This window comes from Neofelis nebulosa, chromosome 8 (assembly GCF_028018385.1).
Source record: "Neofelis nebulosa isolate mNeoNeb1 chromosome 8, mNeoNeb1.pri, whole genome shotgun sequence".
NCBI lineage: Eukaryota > Metazoa > Chordata > Mammalia > Carnivora > Felidae > Neofelis > Neofelis nebulosa.
Window position 1 is genome coordinate 101,446,978 of NC_080789.1, and position 21,075 is coordinate 101,468,052.

Below are 21,075 nucleotides of genomic sequence, written 5' to 3' on the forward strand. Positions count from 1 at the left end.
CCGGAGCGCGCGTCAGTTTCCGAGGCCCCGCCCCCAGCCCTTTGTGACGTCTGGGCCGCACCTTCCACTCCCCGCAGGCGAGCCCGCGCCCGCGCCCGCCGACTGTCTCTGGCTTGGCCCGTTAGAGGCCGCTTTGGTCCGGGAAACGCGGGCGGATCGACTGGGGCCATGAGGAAACTACTCGCTGGCTTCCTTCTCTCACTCCTGAAGGGTGAGAGGTTCCCGCCCACTGGAGCAGTCTCTTTCACCCGGGGCTCCGTCCTCGGACCCCCCAAGAGCCCTTGCTGCAGGGTTTTGAAACGCTTTCTCAGAGTGGTCGCGTTGGCTTTGCTCCCTAGCTACTTCTGGGGTCACACCTTAGCCTCTGCCCCTGGAATCTCCTCACCCTGATCGCCGGCCAGACATCCCCCAGTTTCCAATTTCCACGGGGCCCCACCTGCCGTTCGGTCTGTCCAGGGACCGGAGCCGGTTTTGGAGTTCGGTCCATCCATCCGTCTGTTTCCCTGCCCCGCAGTGCTGCTCCGGCTTCCGACATCTGCCCCAGCCCAGGATTCAATTTCGGCCTCCACTCCAGGCAGCCCCCTCTCTGCCACCGAATATGAACGCTTCTTTGCACTGCTGACCCCAACCTGGAAGGCAGAGACTACCTGCCGGCTCCGTGCAACGCACGGCTGCCGGAACCCCACCCTCGTCCAGCTGGACCAATACGAAAATCACGGCTTGGTGCCCGACGGTGAGGACCAGAGTAGTGGGGGCAGCCCCGTGCTCACTTGAGACCAGGGAAGGGTATGGGCTGCACCTTACCCTGAGGCCATATTCTCCACTCTGCCGACCATAGGAACCCACAGCCCCCTCCAGGAGGGAGATCTCCCTAGTGTATTCACTTTCTGTACCCCCTGCCATTCTCAGGCGCTGTCTGCTCCGACCTCCCTTATGCCTCCTGGTTTGAGTCCTTCTGCCAATTTACTCAGTATCGTTGCTCCAACCACGTCTACTACGCCAAGGTGAGGCTCCAGAAGAAGGTTGGATCTGGTGTCCTAAGATCTCCGGAGAGGTGGAGGGGGTGAGGAGTTGAGGAAGGGTTCCACCAGAGGCCATCCTTAGATCCTCCCTCCCTGCCTCTTTGCCAGTCATGTGCTCAGACTACACATGAATACGGTCTCGCCTTGGGCTTTCAGATTTGGGGAACAATCTTGTTACTGCGAGAAAAGTAGGGATGAGGCCAAGAGACAAGCCCTCCCATTTCTTCCAACACTTGAATGACTTCACTCAAGTCAAACACCAGAGTGAAGGCAGAGGTGTGGCCTAGACACAGAGTCTTATCTCACAGGGGAACCCTTTCTCAGGTCTAGAGGGTTCCACCAGGGACCATATCCCTTCATCCCTGCCCAGCAACCGAGAGAGAGGACACATGCCAGAAGAGGACTGAGGCGTATGCGGGAGTAGAAGTCTGCCCTTTGGGAAAGGCATGCCCACTGTCCTTCTCTTCTTGCAGAGAGTCCGGTGCTCCCAGCCAGTCTCAATCCTCTCACCCAACACTCTCAAGGAGATTGACGCTTCCTCTGACATCCCACCCACCACGATGACCTCCCCCCTCTCTTCTCACGTCACAGGTGAGACCCTCCCAGCCTCTGGGAGGCTACCAGCAAGCCCTTCCACAAATCCCAGAGCCCCAGAGTTGAGTTAAGGCATCCATGGTAGGAAATGGGGAAGAACATTGAGCAGGGTAGGGGGTTGGCCACAGGCAGCTATTTATGTAAGCGAGGAACCTGCTCTTTATGAATACAAGTTAGGGCTTTCCCCTCCCAGAGTATCATCTGACATTGCTTACAACTCTAGGAAAAATTCACTTTTCCTAGCTCCCCCAAACATTCCTGCATCTGGAAGTCCTCTGGGACTTTCATAAGCTCACAGTTACACTCTCAAAAGGATTAGCTGCTCGCTTTTCAGAATCTTTGGTGTTGCCTCAGTGAGAGGGACGCGAGGTAGGATTTGAGATGGGAGTTAGGGAAGAGGAGCACTTGTAAGGGAGGTGGAAAGGAGACGCCACAATCACCGTGGTAATTATTCTTTTGCTGTGGTATTTGTACCCCCCACGTTTTGTGCGCTGCAGGGTGCAAGTAAGTGTCATTTGGGCTGCTGTCCTGTGCTGTTGTGTCTGTGTGCGTCCCCCTGTAAACAAAGACACTCGGGGGCCGGAAACCTGACTGTTCCTTTCCCTTCTCTTTCTCGGTCCCTCCCAACCCCTGCTGCAGCCACAGAACGACAGGCCTTCCAGCCCTGGCCCGAGAGGCTCAACAACAATGTGGAGGAGCTGCTACAATCCTCCCTGTCCCTGGGGGGTCAGGAGCAGGGGTCCGAGCGCAAGCACGAGCAAGGGCAGGAGCACAAGCACGAGCAAGGGCAAGAACATAAGCAGGAGGAAGGGCAGGAGCAGGAGGAACAAGAGGAGGAGCTGGAGGAGGAGGGAAAGCAGGAGGAAGGACAGGGGACAGAGGAGGGGCTGGAGGCCATGGCTGGGCTGCAGTCAGACCCAGAGGTCAAGTTCCAGTCTGAGTTTATGTCTTCCAACCCTTTCTCCTTCACTCCCCGGGTGCGGGAGGTGGAGTCCACGCCTATGATGATGGAGAACATCCAGGAGCTCATTCGGTCGGCCCAGGAAATGGATGAAATGAATGATCTGTATGATGAAGAACCCATCTGGAGAAAGCCAACCCGTGACAGGTACAGATGGTTCTGACTCCCCCCACCAGCCCTACCTTCCCTGCTGCCTTTTTTGGGAAGGAGAAGCTCCCTGTCCCTGCCTTTGGCTTCCAAGACCCAGTAAGGCCTGGTTCAGCTTCTGGGCCACCTAGCAACTGTCTGCCCCACCTGTTCTGTCACCAGTCATTGGCTTGAGCGCTACCCTAAGATGCCCATTCTCTACATGATGTAGCTCCTGTTCCCGAAGCTACTAGGCTTGGGGTCTGGTCTTGTCTCTGCCTCTGATGAACACTGCAACTTTGAGGAAGATTACTTCCCATTTCTGGACCTCAGTTCCTCATTTCTAAACGGAGGCAGTTGGGCCAGAGGCCTCTAAAGCTCCGTCGGCATGCTGAATGTGTGTGACTAAGAGCGGACACCAAAGGGGAGGGGAAAAGAGTGGATGTGGCTTTCTGCTCCGGTCCTCTGTCCCATCCCCACCAGCCAGTGCTGTCTTCTTGCAGCCTCCTGCAGATGCCTCATGTAGAGGCCTTGTTGGTGCTGTGCTATTCGATTGTGGAGAACACCTGTACCATAACCCCCACAGCCAAGGCCTGGCAGTACATAGAGGAGGAGATCCTTGGTTTCGGGAAGCCGGTATGCCTACAATGCCGTTTAATGGATACATGCTCATTGACCATCCTCTGGGCCTGGCACCGGACTGGGCCTTGAGAGTAGGGGGAAGGCGGGGATACAGAAAGCCCGGGCATCATTTCATTCTCTCCGAGTGAGAATCCCTTCCTTGGAAGGATATCTCCAGTTCACCTTAAAGGAAGAAAGCTCAGTAGGGTGCCTGGGTGGCTCACTTGGTTAAGTGTCTGACTCTTGATCTCAGCTCAGATCTCAGCTCAGATCTTGATCTCAGGGTCATCAGTTCAAGCCTCGCATTGGGCTCCATGCTGGCCTACTTAAAAAACAAAACAAAACAAAACAAAAAACAAAAAAACGGAAGAAGACTCAAGACCTAGTCTGGAATCTGTTCCAGTCTGGAGTTCATGCTTCAGCTGAGTTGTTGTTAGGCTTGAGTCATCTCCTGATCTAGTTCACCATCTTCAATACTTGGCCTTGCCTTAGATGTAGCTCCCCTTTCCAGAGGAGCGATAGGACCCGTTCCAAGGATGTGTAGAAAGATCCCAGTCTTGGGGCGCCTGGGTGGCGCAGTCGGTTAAGCGTCCGACTTCAGCCAGGTCACGATCTCGCGGTCTGTGAGTTTGAGCCCCGCGTCAGGCTCTGGGCTGATGGCTCGGAGCCTGGAGCCTGTTTCCGATTCTGTGTCTCCCTCTCTCTCTGCCCCTCCCCCGTTCATGCTCTGTCTCTCTCTGTCCCAAAAATAAATAAAAAACGTTGAAAAAAAATTTAAAAAAAAAAAAAAAAAAAAAAAGAAAGATCCCAGTCTCGGTATTTTTTGAGTGTAGGAAGTTCGGGAGTCATGGAGAGGTCCCTGGATATCAGGGTCTGGTTAAGGGAACAGCAAGAAACATTTTACCTGGAGCAGAAAGGCAGAAGATAGAGTGAGAGAGAGAGTAAGGGTCATAAGGCGAAAAATCTCAAGGGGCAATCTGAAGCATGTGCTCGGGTCATGGTCTCATGGTTCGTGGGTTCGAGCCCCGCATCGGGCTCTGTGCTCACGGCTCGGAGCCTGGAGCCTGCTTCGGACTCTGTGTCTCCTTCTCTCTCTGCCGTTACCCTGCTCGTGCTCACTCTCTCTCTCTCTCAAAAATAAATAAGCATTTAAAAAAAAAAAAACCCAACTATAGAACAGGGCTCTGATGAAAGCTAAAGGAGGTGAGGTGACAGCATTTATGGCCATGGTGCCTAGCACTGGGTCAACTCTGTAAATGATAGCATTATCATTAGCAGAGAGAGGGAGAGACAGGGAAGGTCAGGAGTCTTTTTCAGAGAGTCTAAGTTAGGAGTGATTGTAGGTCATCCGGTGATCGACATCTGTCAGGCACGTGGCAATGAGGATTCGGAGCTCAGGAGGGAGATCCGAACTGATGATGAAGAGTTGGGTGTTGCCTGCAGAAAGATGAAGCTTACCTGGGCGTAGACACCTCATCCGGGAAGAGGGTGAAGAGATAGAGAGCTGAGGAGAGATCCTGGAGGAGCCCTGGGGGAGGGGTCAGGGAGAAAAGCTAGAGAAGCCTTTGCAAAAGCTTGAACGCGAAGAGGTTCTGTGGGGACAGCGCTGCAGAGCTGAAAGGGTCTCGGCCTCAGTCTGTCATCCTGCCCCAGGTCTGTGACAGCCTTGGGCGGCGGCACTCAGCCACCTGTGCCCTCTGTGACTTCTGCTCCCTGAAGCTGGAACAGTGCCACTCGGAGGCCGTCCTGCAGCGGCAGCTGTGTGACAACTCCCACAAAACACCCTTCATCAGCCCCTTGCTCATAGCCCAGAGCATGTCCATCGGTACCCAGGTATCTTGCTGGGCGACCTGCAGTGGGGGAGGCCTCAGGCTCCAGGCAGGACTGGGCAGTGGGAAGGGAGGCCTGCTGGCTGGGGGGAGGGGGGCAGTGGCGTGCACGTCTCCTCTGTCCCCTGTGCCACAGGTAGGGACCCTAACATCAGGCCGCTTTTACGGGCTGGATATGTATGGTGGGCTCCGCATGGACTTCTGGTGTGCCCGGCTAGCCACAAAGGGCTGTGAGGATATTCGAGTCTCCGGCTGGCTCCAGACTGAGTTCCTTAGCTTCCAGGATGGGGATTTCCCCACCAAGGTCAGAGCCTTTCCCCAAAGTTCAACTCCATCCCACTGATCCCATTTCCTTGCTCTAAGTAGCCCTAGGATGTGCAAGGGGGGCTAGGCCTCGGGCTTCTGGGAACCAGTCCTCCCTGCCTGCCTCTTTCCAATAGACGCCCTTCCACCTCCCCCACCTCCAAAAAAGAGAGCAGGATTGTGCTTGTCAAAGGAGCAGGAATCGGAGGGGCGGAAGGGTGGGAGAGCACAGGAAGGCAGGAGACAGGGGTTCTGCTCCCAGCTCTGCCAGTTAAGGGGCTTTGGTCAAGGTGCTTCCCACGCTGGCCCAATGTTCTACTCACCTCTACAACAAATGACTAGGTGATGCCCGAGGTGTCACTGACCTGTGACCCAGTGTTTCCCTGCTTCAGTGGCATCAACTTTGCTCCCCCTCTCCCCAAAGTTACCTCCCCTGTGGAGCTCCCCCTGTAACTGACGGCCAAGTCCCTCCCTTCTGTGGCTTAGCAGGGAAAATCCAGGCAAGGCGATAGCCAGAACACCTTAAGAAAGGGCTGATAGCTGAGCCGACAGACCCCTGCTCAGCTCTTCTCCCTGGGCCCCTAGATCTGAAAAGGTTCTCTGAGACTGTCCCTGTTCCTCCCCTGGATTTATGTAGAGATGGGGAGGTGAGATCCACAGAGGAGGGTGATTCACCCAAAGTCACACATGATTCTTCTACCCTCTCCCTCACTTAGCCATCACTAGAAGGCTCCCTGAGACTGGACCACGAATCGGACCCCCTTCCCCCTTCCTCAGCTGCTTTCCCAGCAAGCTGACCAGCAGGGCGGCCACTTATTCTCCGGCTCCTGGCTTTTCAGCACCAAACTGTGACTGAGGGTGGGGCAGGAAAAGCCAAGGGGACAGAGGCCTATTCCTCAGGGAGGGGGCACCCCCATTGTGGAAGGTCGGTTCTGGAGGGCTATACCTCTGGCCCTGGTTCTGCCATTTTGGGCATTCACTGAAGGGCTGGTGTCCTATAAGGTTTCTCATGTCTCCCCGCCTCCCCATTCCTGGCTCCTGGCTTAGATTTGTGACACAGACTATGTGCAGTATCCAAACTACTGTGCCTTCAAGAGCCAACAGTGCCTAATGAGAAGCCGGGATCGTAAGGTGAGCCCCTCACCCCACCCACCCCCTTCTCCCATTGGCTCCTCGATCTGTCACCACAGATCGGTCTGTTCCCAGCACCCCCACACCCTGCTCCAAGCGGCAGGGATCAGAAGAGTTCCCTGTTTGCATCTCTGGGCAGAGGCCTCCACCAGAGCACTCTCTCCCACTCCTCCTGTCTTAGAGCGAGTGAGGCCCTCCCAGGCCAGGGGGGTCCAGAAGGGATGCAGGGGTGAGGGCCCAGAGGGCATGGCAGCAAGAATCCCTAGCCGGGTTGGGCATTGGCTGTTGAGGTCTTGCTCTTGCCTCCCGCTCTTACTCACCAAGTAGTCTGGAATAAGTCACTTCCTCCTCCATCTTGAGACTCCTGGCTTCTCAAAGGAGGGGGTTGGTCTCCTTGGTGTCTCTTGCCAGCCTTAAAAACCCACATCTGTTTCCTCCTTCCTTCTACTGCCCTGCACCCATGCCTGCTCGTCTCTGGTTCTTGTGGGGATGTCTGACACCTCCCCACCCCTACGCCTCTGCCTCCAGGCTCTGTGACACAGACTGTGTGTACCCAATCCCTGTGTAGGTGTCCCGTATGAGATGTCTGCAGAATGAGACTTACAGTGCTTTGAGCCAGGCCAAAAGCGAGGACCTTGTGCTTCGATGGAGCCAGGAATTTAGCACCTTGACTCTAGGCCAAGCAGGATGAGCTGGGATCCATCCTATCTCCACCGCAGCCCGACCCTTCCACATTCTCCATTGCTTTTAGACCCCATCTTGTCAGTTTGCTTCCTGGCTGCCCCTTATGGGTCTCTTACCTGGCCCCTACTCACGTTTTCCTTGGGTTGGGGCAGCAATCCCAGAAGGGTCCATGATGGAAACTCCACCCACCTTAAAGGATGTCTTTACATAAAGTGTTTATTTTCAACCTGTGTGGCCTACTTTGGTTACGATTCCATCCTCAGCACTGCCTTCCTGCCCCCTGGGAATCAACATTCCAAACCCTGGGATTTATGGATCTATCTGAAGGTGAAAGAACCCCATGAATGGTACTCAAAGAAGTAGCCATATTCCCGGAGAAGACCTAAGAAGTCAGGAAGTTGGATTGAAGAAGGCCATGACTGGGGTCTGAGGGGTTGTGTGGGCCATGCGGGCATGTGTCTTCATTTCTGAAGTCCATGACCACAGATGAGTATGGGCTTGTCCCTCTGGAGGATAAAGGCCAGAGCCTGACTGAGATAATGCCCCGGGGGTGGGGGTGGGGGGACAACCCCAGGGAAGTAGGGCAGAACTTACATTTTATCAAGAGAGAGGAAACGGCTGGGGCGGGGAGCTCAGGAAACGCTTGATTTCACATCCAGTGATGGGCCAGATGGTCTGAAGGTTGAGGTGGTCACATTTTGACAATATACATTGAAATGTGACTCCAGCATTGGCCTTTAATAACTTGGGATCTCCCAAAATGTGTTCTAGGGGCACGTATGTTTGAGAACCTGTATAGTCTCTCCTTCTACAGGAGCACCGTGATTAAGAACATTAAAAAAAATTGGGGAACCTGGGTGGCTCACTTGGTTGAGCATCTAACTCTTGGTTTCAGCTCAGGTCATGATCTCATGGTTTGTGAGTTTGAGCCCCGCGTCAGGCTCCATGCTAACAGCTCAGAGTCAGCTTGAGATTCTCTTCTCTCCCTCTCTCCCTCCGCCTCTCCCCTGCTCACTCTCTCTGTCTCTCTCTCAAAATAAATAAATACACTTTTTAAAAAATTTAAAAAACAAAAACAAAAAAAACCCCAACTTATTTATTAACAGAAAAGTTGAAACGCACAAAAATATAGTATAATGCCCCCCATGCACCTTCATCCGCTTCAATTATGAACACATGGTCAATCTTTTAATGGTATGTTAAAGGCTCTGAGAAGCCCTGTAACAGAGAAACCTGTTCAGTCTGGTGTGTCTCAGACTTATTTGACTACGACATCCTTTTTCACCTACCACTCAAAAACTTTAACTTGTTTTTGTGTATTGAGCATGGACAACATGCCTAACCTTGTTGATACAGAAGACAAGGGGCTCAGCCAGAGGGCACAGAGACGAGGGACTGTCCCCCAGCCCTCAGAGCTCACAGCCTGAGGGAGCCAGACAGAAGCAGGTCGGAATGGCCCTGGGCAGGGTGGGGGATGGCCATGAGTGGATAGAGCGAAACCGCCTGCTGGAACCCAAAAGAGAAAGAGACACCCAGGGGGAACTGGTGAGTACAGTGAGAGGTTGGTGGGTTAGTCATCTAGCATCAGTGAGTGGGTGTGCCAGTTAGGCTTCCCGGAAGCTAGGGAGTGTGTGAGCAATGGGTGGGGGGAATCATTAATAGGCAAGGGTTGGGGCTGGATTAAGTACCATTCTCTGCTGGGATTTCTTCTCTGGCCACCTCCGAAGGCCACTGAGGGCGCTGCTTCCTCTCTCTCCCAATCCCGTGTGTGGGGTTGGGTGAGTGCAAGGAGCTGGGACCTGCTGAGATCTGCCAGGAGAGTGTGTCCCCACCCACCTCAGGAGCAGGTCCTACCAGCCCAGCCCAGCTCAGAGCAGGCAGCGGAAGCCACAGGGAACACAGGTATGGGGGTGTCACGGGGTGGGGGGGGGGAGGGGGTTGAACCTCGTAGGGGGCACGATGGGGAGCATCCCTCCTTCAGAGTGGGGTTTGTGGGTGGGATGGAGATGAGGGTGGGCCATGGGCCCTGGAAAACCTCTTTGAATAGAGTAAAAAGCTAAAAGGGGCTGCCTCAGGCAGACAGGCCTTTTGGGGCCAAGCCAGGGGAGACAGCCACCACGCTTGGCACACCCAGGAGTGCCCCCCTCTGAAGTCTGAAGCCCCTACACTGGGGCATCTTGGGGGAAATGTGACCTCCCCTTCACACTGTAGGCCCCCACCATTATGCTGAACGTTGGGCTTCCCACGGCCACTTAGGAGGGCTCTCTGGTGGGGGGCGTCCAGCCCTTCCCCACCCTCAGATAAAACTTAACCCCCCACTCACCCTCCGAGGCCGGGCCCTCTGCTAGATGACAATGAACTCATCTTATCGGACTCCACTAATGGGCTCACTGGCACAGATCTTCTCCTAGTTATCCTTCCCAGCTAACCAAGGTGCGTTTTAACGGGGCTTTGAGAAAACACCACCTTAACCCGGTGCGCTCGTCTTCTATATGAGAAGATTAGATGAGATGGTCTCTAATGTCCCTAGAATTCTGATAGAATGTGACTCATGAGTGGCATGAAGGGGATGAAATTTCAGATATTGAGCACAGGTGGGAGAAATATTTGAGGGTCGGCAAGGCCTTATGATACCCTCGTATCATACTACTAAGGGCAACTGCCTACCTATTACCTGTGTTTGGAGGGGGGGGACCTCCCACCAGGTTGTATCTTGAGCTCCTTTTAGGCCGAGTAAGTCTTAGACCCAGAGGGAGATGGAGGTAAGGATTGGGGGGAAAATAGAAACTCACTCATACCTGTAAGCCTCACTTCCCGGGAGGCACCAGAGCCCAGCTCCTGCTGTTTCTGCCTAAGGCTGTCAGCCCTCTCTAGCCTGCTGCCCTCTAGCCTGTGCCCCAGCTACATAGACGCCTTGTATGCCCAGGCACCCGGAGAAGGAGGGGAGGGGGGAAGCCGGTGTGCACAAATGCCTCCCGAGGTCAGAGCAAGGTCAAAGATGCCCAAGGGCTCCAGATTTCTCTGAGGGGGCAGGACCCACCCAGCCCCCAAAGCAAGGGTAAGATGCATATAGACTACTCCTGAGTGTAGGGCCGTATAGGGCTGAGCCGGTCAGAGTGACTTCTCCGGATTGTAACTTTATTTCCTGTTTTTCCAGCTCTTGAAAGCAGGGTGGAGGGAGATGTGCAGGTGGTGAGGCGACATCCACACACAGGGGGAAACGAATTACTGAGCTGTAGGCCACCTTTGCTTTCTGCTGTTTCCCAGAGAAGAATGGGAGACAGGAGGTCAGAATACCCAGGGAGGGAGAAGACGTGGCTGAGAATGATATCAGATGGGGAAGCCGGGGGTGGGGGGGGGGCAGCGTGAGGTGGGGGAGCGAGGAGGAGGGATGATGGAAAGAGGACCCAACTCCCCCCTGGAGGCCTGTTTCTGAGGCTCTTCTCCTTGAGAAGAATGTGGCCCCTCGGGTAGGAAGAGGCTGTCCACTGAGCCTGGCGACACTGTACTATCTCCACACCACAGACCCCTCAGATGAGCACGATTCATCTGTGTCCTCCAAGCAGCTCCAGGACAGAGCTTTTCACAAAGCCTTCAGACTTGGTTAAGCTTCTGCTGGAGGCTCCAGCATAGTTTGGACCCGTTGGAGGAGCGCGAACATTCAGGTAGTAAGAGGTATAATTTACAATTAAGCCTGTCTGTGGGTAAAGGGTACATCCTCCTACTGCTGCCTGCACACAACAGCAGAAGTGGACTTAGCCGACAGGATGGTCAGAACCCACACCGTGTAGGGATGGGACACACTGGCTGGCTATGACTCCCAGCTGTGGCCTCTGGCATGGAAAATGAGGTTTGGGGCTATTCTAGAACGGATCTTCCGGGGCAAGGAGGAGGAGATCTGAGATTCCTTCTTTTCGAACTTCTGGAGGATGTGAATTACTAAAAAGAGGAGACAGAGAGAGCAAGGCATTTGGTGGATATGCAAGAGGGACAAGGGGGGTGTGCACGGGGAGTGTGGCGGACAGGAGGAGTCTGGACAAAGAGGAGTTATTTCTCTTCCCCGCCCTGCCCCCATCACTGTCTGGGATCACCTATTCCTTTCTCTTCAGCCCTCTCTGCATGGCTGGTCAGCCGCCAGAAGGGTGGATAGCACGGGCAGGTTGCGTGGAGAACAGGGAGGAATGGCCATGACCTAGCCTCCTGACCATTTTGACTCACATTCTCACTTCCTGCCTGGCAGAAAATAGCTCTGCCCCTCTGGCTTATCTCAGCAAAGAGCAGCGCCCAGCCCAGCTCAGAGGGCAATGGAACAGGTCCAAGAGGACTAGAGGACCTAAGGAACCTGGGCCTTGGATGTGCCCACGGGAAGCTGAAAGAGACCGAGGGAGGAGGAAAGTGGCCGTCCACGCTCTGGTGTGTGAGTGGTGTGGAGGGCGGGTGGTGTGGAATGGCCAGTTCCCGGGACCTCCATATGCAGGGTCCCTTTTTGCCCCTCAGTGTCTTGGCCCTGGGATCTATTTGTGCACCTCTGCATGGGTATGTGCTCCTGAGGCTGCCTGACTCTGTATGTCTGGATGTGTAAGAATATTGTCCCTAAGGCAAGGGCTGGGTCTACTCTTCCTCCTCTGGCCCAGTTGTCCGTGCCTCCACACATGCACATACTTGTGTGGGAGAGGGTGTGGGCGTATAGTGATTTGTACGTTACGAGGGATCTCGTGTGCACATCTCCTAGTGTACCTACACCTCTCTGTGTCCTTGGCACATGCACATGTGCGTAGTGGTATGCTTGTTACCACATCCGTGCGTGTTGAGGTTACTAAGATTATGTGGGCCTCCCAGTCCCTCCTCCTCTCTGGTGAAACGGAGCCCCAGTGTTCATTTTTTTCTGGGGCAGCTGCTGTTTTTGCTTCCTACGTTTCCCCCACAACCTGACCTCTTTCTCAAGGCAGGACTGGGGAGAGATCCTGGGGCTGCCCCTCCCCCCCCAGCTAGAGCCCTCCTTCCATTTCCTGTTTGCCTTCTTTTTGGCAGTTTTTCCCATCTTTGCCATCTGGCCTGGCACTGTGCCCATTCAGCTCCACTGACAGGAGCCCCAGGGAAGCAGGCAGATGGGGTGGGGACCAGGGCAGGGCCTGGCAGCCTCTCAACACCCAGCTTGGGCCATTGTGTGTGTGTGTCTGTTAGAAAGGGGTGACTTTTTGACAGAAAGGACTTCTCCACTTTGGAATTCAGTAACGAAGGCATAACCATCTGCTTTATGGGTCTCTAACTGTACCTTTATTTTATTTTATTTTTTAATGTTTATTTATTATTGAGAGACAGAGAGACACAGAGTGTGAGCAGGGGGAGGCATAGAGAGAGGGGGAGACATAGAATCTGAAGTAGGCTCCAGGCTCTGAGCTGTCAGCACAGAGCCCGACGCGGGGCTCGAACCCACAAACTGCGAGATCATGACATCATGACCTGAGCCGAAGTTGGTAGCTTAACCAACTGAGCCACCCAGGCACCCCTCTAACTGTGCCTTTAAGCAGAAGCTCACCTAGTACCTTATGGTCTCTTTAACATTGTAACTTTATTCACAGAAATACTTGGGATTCTTGGAAAATAATTACTCATTCACTCATTCATTGTCAGGCATGTGCCTCCCAGTTGTAAGAAGCTATTGATTCTTCAAGCAATGGTTCAGAATGATAAAGTGTTACTGTAGTTATAGTGTAAACTGTTTTTGAAATTTTAATGTAGGCTGTTCCCGAACAGGCCTTTTAGGGGACATGGTCCTTTACTAAGTGAGTTAGACACGTGGACAAGATAGGAGTGTGATAAGAAGCGGTTGACTGATTGATACAAAAGATATTGCAGCAAGATTACAGGATAGGTGGATATTGGGGGTGGGGGAAGATTTCCTTCCAGGGGTCCAATGACTGTCACAAGGGCCTGCTAAGCAGACTGAAGTGTTAGTGAGCTTAGGAATAAAGCGATGGAAGATAGGGCCCCACCCAATGACCTTACCATCTAGGTGGGGATAATGGAATCAAATAAACACACATAAAACAACCGGAGGAGTTCAAGGCAGCAAACTAAGTGCTTAAGTAGGTAAGAGGACATCCTAAGGAGGGGCACACTTGTGTGTGTGTGTGTGTGTGTGTGTGTGTGTGTGTGAAAACAAGAGGACTCTGTTACCAGTGTTTGAAAGTCGAGAAAAAGTGGGCTATTAAAAAGTATATATTGCACCTGGGCAAATAAGGAAGTAAACACTATTTGTGGGCACAGATTTCTTTTTTCTTTTTCTTTTTAATGTTTATTCATTTTTAGAGAGACAGCATGAGCAGGGAAGGAGGCAGAGAGAGAGAGGAGGACAGAGGATCCGAAGCGGGCTCTTGCGCTGACAGCAGTGAGCCCAACTTGGGGCTCAAACCCACGAACTGCGAGAGCATGACCTCAGCTGAAGTTGGACCCTCTGACGGCTGAGCCCCCTGGGCGCCCCTATGGGCACAGATTTCTCATGGGCTAAGAGACCAAGTGCTCCATGCAACATGCGTCCTCACATCCAACCATCCACTCTTGTTGCAAGCAGCGGGGCAGCTTGGAGCTGGGTTGGAATCCTGAGTTTGAATGCCAACCGGAGCTCTAGAGCTTCTGTTTCCTTTCCCGTAAAAATCAGGATGAACCCCTAGCTCAAAGGACTGTTGGAAGGAATAAAGATGAAGCGCCTAAAATACCCCAGGATGTGGCGGATGGTCAGTAAACGATCGCTAGCAATTTTCACGCAACATATATTGAGGTAGTGGCTCGGACTACAACGATGACTAAGTCCCAGTCCGCAGCCCCTCCCTCCAAGAGCTCACAGTCTAGTGGGAGGGGCAGACCAAGAACAGCTCATTACAATACAGGTGGGACACCCAAGGGAAACCTGTGCACAGAGTGGAAGCACCTGTGAGGGAACTACAGCTGTCCTGTGGGGAGGGAGGGAGTCAGGCAAGGCTTTCCGGAGTCCTAAGAAATGATTGACTTTGCCAGCTGGGGAATGGGAGGCAGAGCACGTGCAAAAGGCATGTGCCCAATTATCATTAGCTTGGTGTGACCGGAGCAAAGAAGCATGGGGGGGGGGGGGGGGGGGGGACATGGGTCAGGGAAAGAGTCTCATTTCATTTGCCTTTCTGTGTGTTTCATCCCCCTGTAGTATTATTTTCATTGTTGAAATGGGTATTTTGCAGAGGAAACGTTTATTTCCTTTATTCTACGAGACCTCTCACAAGTCTTAAACTGCTGGTAGTCGTAGTTGGGGGGAGAACAAATGAGCAAAAAACCCACAAGAAAACTCTTAGAGTCAGGTTTACAATTTGGTTCCATGCAAGAAGTTAAGCAGTTCCAGGGCTCGTGGCTGGCTCAGTTGGTGGAGCACGAGACTCTTGATCTCGGGGTTGTGAGTTTGAGCCCCATGTTGGGTGTAGAGATTACTTAAAAATAAAATCTTAAAAAAAAAAGAATTTAAGCAGTTTCTCTTGAAAGGAATAAATCCAGTATCTTGGAATAATTGCTCAGGGTCTCCAGATGACCCTGCTCCCTCAGATGGCATGTGGACCCCACGTTCACAGCATTATTCACAATAGCCAAAACGTATAAAATTCCAAGTAACCATTGCCAGATGAATAGATTAAAAACAATTTATGCATATATTATTCCGCTATTAAAAAAAAGATTGCAATTCTGATACGTACTACAACATGGATGGACTTTGAAAACTTTATGTGAAGTGAAATAAGCCAGACAGAAAAGGACAGATACTATATGATTCCACTCATATGAGGAACCTAGGATAGGCAAATTCAACACCAAAATACCAACTAATCTATTTTTAAAAATGGGCAGAGGACCTGAGTAGACACGTTTCCAAAGAAGACATACAGATGGCCAGTGGACACATGAAAAGATGCTCCACGTCGCTCATCATCAGGGAAATGCAAGTCAATCTCAAAACAATGTGATATCACCTTACATTTGTCAGAATGGCTGGTATCAAAAAGACAAGAAATAAGAAATTCTGGCGAGAATGTGGGGAAAAAGGAACCCTCTTGCATTGTTAGTGGGAATGTAAATTGGTCCAGCCACTCTGGAAAAGAATATGGAGGTTCCTCAAGTAATTAAAAATAATTTACCGTATAATCCAGTAATTCCACTGGCTGGGTATTTACCCAAAGAAAATGAAAACACTAATTCAAATAGAGTAGGCAAATTCCTGGAGACAGAAAGTAGAATAGAGCTGGAGAGAGTGTGGGGAGAGAATAGGCAGTTATTATTTAATGGGTATAGAGTGGTTTGGGATGATGAAAAAGTTCTGGAAATAGACGTGACGGTCACGCATCATTGTGAGTGTACTTAATGTCACTGAATGTCACAGTTAAAATGGTAATTTTGAAGTTCTGTGTATTTCAGCCCCCTGCCCAAAAGATGGCATTTGGGGGTTAAAGATGGAGGAGTAGCTTCTGTGGCATTAGGACATTAAGGAGGGTGGGATCCTGTGACCATGTCCTGTCCCTCTGACTCCTCTACCTCCTGGCCATATCCATTGTCCACCAGCTTTTGCCTGAGCACTGTGGCTGCTGTGGTCTGCTCTCTCCAGCAGCCTCAGCAATGCCCTTGGTACCTCCTCGCCCCACTGTCACGCTTTCTGGACTTAGGGTCCCCTCTGAACCCTCATTAAAACAACACCTTCTGGGGCACCTGTGTGGCTCAGTTGGCTAAGTGTCTGACTTCAGCTCAGGTCATGATCTCGCAGTTCATGAGTCCAAGCCCCACACTGGGCTCTGCTGCTCTCTGCCTGCTTTGGATCCTCTGTCTCGCTCTCTGCCCCTCCCCCACTTGCTCTCTCCCTCTTTCTCTCTCTCTCTCTCTCTCAAAGATAAAATAAACTTAAACAACCCCCCAAAAAAAACAAAAACAAAAACAAAAACAAACATCCATCCATCACAGACCCCATTTGGGAAGCTCCCTAGTCAGATCCTCCAGGGAACACTTGGAAAAGTACAACCTTCCCCTGCCTGGCAGGACCATGCTGATGTGCGATCCGCCTTTGAGAGCGCTTTGTGTTATTATCCCCAGTTTACGGATGAAAAAACTGAGAGAGGTCACACAAGCTGAACCTCTGACCACAAACCCAGCGTACACAGGAGCAACTGTGATGTAATGAGTGAGGCTCAGGATTTTGTACTGCACTGGGGAGTTTGAACTTTATTCTTTAGATAACTGGGAGCCAGCAGAGCTGGGGAGTTCCAGGAGAGGTGCTCCATCATAATTCTCACCATCTGACATAATACCTATTTACTTGCACTTTATTATCTGTCTCCCCTCAGTGGAATGTAAGGCAGATGGGGACAAGCGAGGCCTTCATTTTGTTCAGTGCTTTGAACATGCCTGGAACCTTCTAAAGGCTCAGTAAACATCTGTAGAAGACAGAAAGAAAGGGAGCGATGTTATTTGATAATAACAGCAACCTGTGCACTTTACACATATCTCATTTCATCTAACAACCTCATGACGTAAGGGACCCCCTCTTTTTCCCCCCAGGTAAGGAAAATGAGAGATTAAGTCACTTCTCTGAGGACAAAGCTAGGCAAGCTGGCAAAACCAGGATTTAAACCCTGGCAGTCTGACTCCAGAGCCTGGGCATTTAACACTGTGCTACACAGCCTTCCTGCAGAAGGCTATTCTGGCCGGATGGAAGGTGGGGGAAAGACCCAAGAGGCCAGCCAAGTTAGCTAGATAAACATTTGTGACTTCTACCCTGTCTTTGCATACTCTCGACTTTGGCTTCCCTTGCTATTCCAGGTCTCCACTGCTGATGAAGCTGTGACCCAAAGAATCCAACCCCTGGCAGCCATCTGCTCCATAGCCATAGCCCACATTCCCATGCCCTGCTTGCTTTGGGGCTCTCTCTGTGCGGCCTCCAGGCCCCGCCCTGGAGATGAACGCGATGCCAGGGTCCTAGTGTGCCTCACGATGCCCCCAGCCTAGCTCCTCCCCACACTTCGGTACGATGTTGCCCAACTCTACCAACAGTTCTGTTCCCTCTGCCAACGGTTCTGTTCCCCCGTGCCCCGACTACCGGCCCACCCACCGCCTGCACATGGTGGCCTACAGCCTGGTGCTGGCCGCAGGGCTCCCCCTCAACGCGCTGGCCCTCTGGGTCTTCCTGCGCGCGCTGCGCGTGCACTCCGTCGTGAGCGTGTACATGTGCAACCTGGCGGCCAGCGACCTGCTCTTCACCCTCTCGCTGCCCGTGCGCATCTCCTACTACGCCCTGCACTACTGGCCCTTCTCCGACCTCCTGTGCCAGACAGCGGGCGCCATCTTCCAGACGAACATGTACGGCAGCTGCATCTTCCTGACTCTCATCAACGTGGACCGCTACGCGGCCATCGTGCACCCGCTGCGGCTGCGCCACCTGCGGCGGCCCCGCGTGGCGCGGCTGCTCTGCCTGGGAGTGTGGGCGCTCATCCTCGTGTTCGCCGTGCCCACCGTCCTGGTGCACAGGCCCTCGTCCTGCAGCTACGGCGGCGGCCAGGTGCGCCTGTGCTTCGAGAGCTTCGGCGACAGGCTGTGGAAGGGCGGGCTGCTGCCGCTCGTGCTGCTGGCCGAGGCGCTGGGCTTCCTGCTGCCCCTGGTGGCCGTGCTCTACTCGTCGGGCCGGGTCTTCTGGACCCTGGCGCGGCCCGACGCCACGCAGAGCCAGCGGCGGCGGAAGACCGTGCGCCTCCTGCTGGCCAACCTCGTCATCTTCCTGCTGTGCTTCGTGCCCTACAACGCCACGCTGGCGGTGTACGGGCTGCTGCGGGGCAACCTGGTGGCGGCGAACAGCAAGGTCTGCGATCGGGTGCGCGGGGTGCTGATGGTGATGGTGCTGTTGGCCGGCGCCAACTGCGTGCTAGACCCTCTGGTGTATTACTTCAGCGCCGAGGGTTTCCGCAACACCCTGCGAGGCCTGGGCACTCCGAACCGCGCCAGGACCTTGGCCACCAACGGGGCTCAGGGGGGGCTCGCCGAACAGCCCACTGAGACCACTTGCATCACCACCCCGGCTACCGCCGAACAGGGGCTGCTCAGGCCCTCCAACGTGGGGACACCCTTAACCCAGCTCCCCGAGGACTCGGCCCTCTGACAGCACATCATGCCATCGCGCGGTCACCCCCACCTCTCACCCCCTCGCCGCTGACACGCATTAGGGTGTGTACATGAGGGAAGTGGATTGGGCACTTGGGACTTCTGGAAGGCAACTCCCGCCCAGAAATGCAGAAAAGAACAAAGTGTGGGGAGCCTGGGAAGGAGGAGCACTGTGCTAATGGCCTTCTTTAATTTGGTGGTGATGGTGAGCCTGAGGCCGACCCCTTCCCCAGTCCCTAGGAAGTGAAGCTGTGAGCTTTCCCAATGCAGAGGCAGATGACTGGATGGCATGCCCTTGGCGTGGTCATGAAACACTCTTGAGAGCCGGGAGATGGAGCAGAAAGTGGGTGTCCTGGATTTACAGCCACCACAGTAGTCTTAGGACCTCAGGTGCCACCCACCCTCATTTCCACCTGGGCTTCCCTTGCCCAGAACTTCCCTTGCCCAGTAAACTCAACGATACAGAGTTTAATGGATACAGACAGAATTGGTTTCCTTCTTGGTTAGTGACTTGTAACAATTTGGACCTGGCACCCAAACTGGGGTGGTTGGGGGCAGGACAAAACTGTGTGTTGGAGGGTATTTTTTTCCCCAGATCCAGTCCCTGTAGCCCTTTTCACCTTTCTCTGTCCACCCCACACCGCTTTTGAGACTGCCTCCATTCTAGGTCCTAAATTCTCTCTCTCTGCCTCAGGTGCATCATCTAGAATTAAGGAGAAAATTCTTTGTACTTAAGTAGCAGTTCTTAAACTTTGTTCCCAGACCCTTTAACAACTCAAGGATTCCAAAGAGCTTTTGCTTGCACTTTATTCTTTTGAGACTTAACCATAACAGAAATTAGAACTCACGAGTGTTAACAACAGAAACACACAAGCACACTTTCCATTAGCTGTGAGAGCAATAATGTCATCACATTTCATGAAGCCTCTGGAAAACTCCACTGTATACCTGTGAGAGATGAGAATGCAAAGAACAAATGACATGGTGGGAGAAGCAGGATTCCAAAAATAACTTTGACCTTGTGGACATCCTTAAAGAGCCAGTATTAGAGCTCACGTGTAATTTCTTCCCAGGGCATATACATACATTGTTTTTTATTACTACCAGGGACAGGGCAGCACTTGGGCAAATCAATTGCTAATTGTAGTCCAGAAGGCTTGAGGGTTTGCAGGGGATAGGTGGGAGTTGCACACCCAGTGTAACACCACCTTGGACTTCCTGGAGCGGCAGCCCTGAGGTGGGGGTGAACTAGTCACACAAACACTCTGAGGAGGGGCAGGGCTCCTCTCTCCCTGGGAAGGGAAAAAGGAACTATTGCCACAGCCAGGAAAGAACTTTCCAGCGAAAAAAGAGTGCAATGGGAGGACAGGAATAGGCTGGCTGTTCTTTGCAAGCTGGAGGCAAGGGACATGGAAGACTGGTTCATGGGCCACCTACTGTTTTCTTCCCTCTTTACAGGAGTTGGGCTGGGAGGGGTTGCAGAGTTGGCATCTTGAGACTCTGTGTAACTGAGGAAGTTGCTGCCATGCGTGTGTCCTGTATGCATTTCTGTCTCTGTGTCTCTCAATGATGTATGTTTCTGTGTGTGGGAGTGGGGAAAGAGAGATGGAGAGAGAGAGAGTAGAAAGAGATTGAGAGAGACAGACAGTGTTAGGGTTTTCCTGTGTGTGTCTCTGTGTGTTTTAGTTTGGAGCAAGCCTTTTGTGTGTCTTTAAGCGAGTGCTTCAGATGGTGATTTACAGGGGTAAAATGACCCCTGGTGGCCAAAGCAGAGAAGTGACCCAGATTCCTCAGTGATAGCTTTCAAGTAGAGCCTTCCACCATCAGGTGCGATGATACAGCCCTGGGCCAGGCCCTCTGGTTGCTCTAGAAGAGGCCTGATGGTTAGCACCTGACCCATCTTGCTTCATCCTTAGGGTTCAAGACCCATGCCCTCCCAGCCCTAGGAGTATCAAACGTGGTTGTATTCCAAAGTCTCAGAACTTTGCCCTACCCAACCGAACTGGATTGAACACAGTTGTTAAAAATTACTTGAGTATTTTTATATTCTGATATGTGAATGGATTCCAAAGTACCAAAAATTCACATAGCAAGCATCTAACATTCTATATAATTTACTTATTTATTTTTATAATTTTTAATTTTTATAGTTTCTTGTCTGTTTCCCCACCCCTTCCCTCCCCCCCCCCCCCAGGTATGATGTAAGGTCCCTGGAGGCAGGGATTTTGGTTTGCTTGGTTCTTTGATGTATCTCCAGCATCTAGAACAGCTCCTGGCACACAAAAAGTGCTCAATAAATACTTGTTGAATGATAAACAGTTGAATTTTGGTGTGGAGTAGTTTATTATCTAGTGGGGGAGCATAGTCAAGTCAATAACTACCATTCAAGATACAAGATTCAAGAATGGGGAGTCAGGTGTTGGCAGTTAATTTAGTTGGCAGTGGGAAGCCCGTAAAGATTCCTGAGTGGGGTTTTGCTCATTCTGGCAAACAGTGTGGGATAAATTGTAGGGAAGTGAGGAGGGGAATCTAAAGGGAAAGGAAGACGGGTCAGACTGCTGTTAAAATTGTCGAAGAGAAGTGTGACCATAGCCTGTGGAGGTGGATGGAAATGGGTCCTCTCCAGTGTGAAATCTCGGGTGTCTAA

The 21,075-nt window shown here is 52.4% G+C and overlaps 2 protein-coding genes across 10 annotated transcripts; both read left to right on the forward strand.

The window, feature by feature from the left end:
• The first annotated feature begins 6 nt into the window (after positions 1-6).
• Positions 7-7,497, forward strand: ACRBP (acrosin binding protein). 2 transcript variants are annotated; one of them, XM_058743889.1, is made up of 10 exons: positions 7-211; positions 515-733; positions 910-1,004; positions 1,496-1,613; positions 2,256-2,724; positions 3,207-3,339; positions 4,978-5,157; positions 5,290-5,457; positions 6,504-6,587; positions 7,156-7,497. In XM_058743889.1, the coding sequence occupies exons 1-10, from the start codon at positions 169-171 to the stop codon at positions 7,276-7,278; spliced, it is 1,632 nt and encodes a 543-aa protein (XP_058599872.1). In that variant the 5' UTR covers positions 7-168; the 3' UTR covers positions 7,279-7,497. The 2 variants fall into 2 exon arrangements, with proteins under 2 accessions (XP_058599872.1, XP_058599873.1); XM_058743890.1 differs by lacking the exon at positions 515-733.
• A 1,325-nt stretch (positions 7,498-8,822) lies between these two features.
• Positions 8,823-20,752, forward strand: LPAR5 (lysophosphatidic acid receptor 5). Of its 8 annotated transcripts, none has more exons than XM_058743895.1 (3): positions 10,652-10,946; positions 11,512-11,684; positions 17,097-20,752. In XM_058743895.1, the coding sequence occupies exon 3, from the start codon at positions 17,305-17,307 to the stop codon at positions 18,424-18,426; it is 1,122 nt and encodes a 373-aa protein (XP_058599878.1). In that variant the 5' UTR covers positions 10,652-10,946; positions 11,512-11,684; positions 17,097-17,304; the 3' UTR covers positions 18,427-20,752. The 8 variants fall into 8 exon arrangements, 6 of the variants coding, with proteins under 6 accessions (XP_058599875.1, XP_058599878.1, XP_058599876.1 ...); XM_058743893.1 differs by having other exon boundaries at positions 10,652-10,936; XR_009265928.1 differs by lacking the exons at positions 10,652-10,946; positions 11,512-11,684; positions 17,097-20,752 and adding exons at positions 8,823-9,173; positions 10,429-10,606.
• Positions 20,753-21,075: the final 323 nt, after the last annotated feature.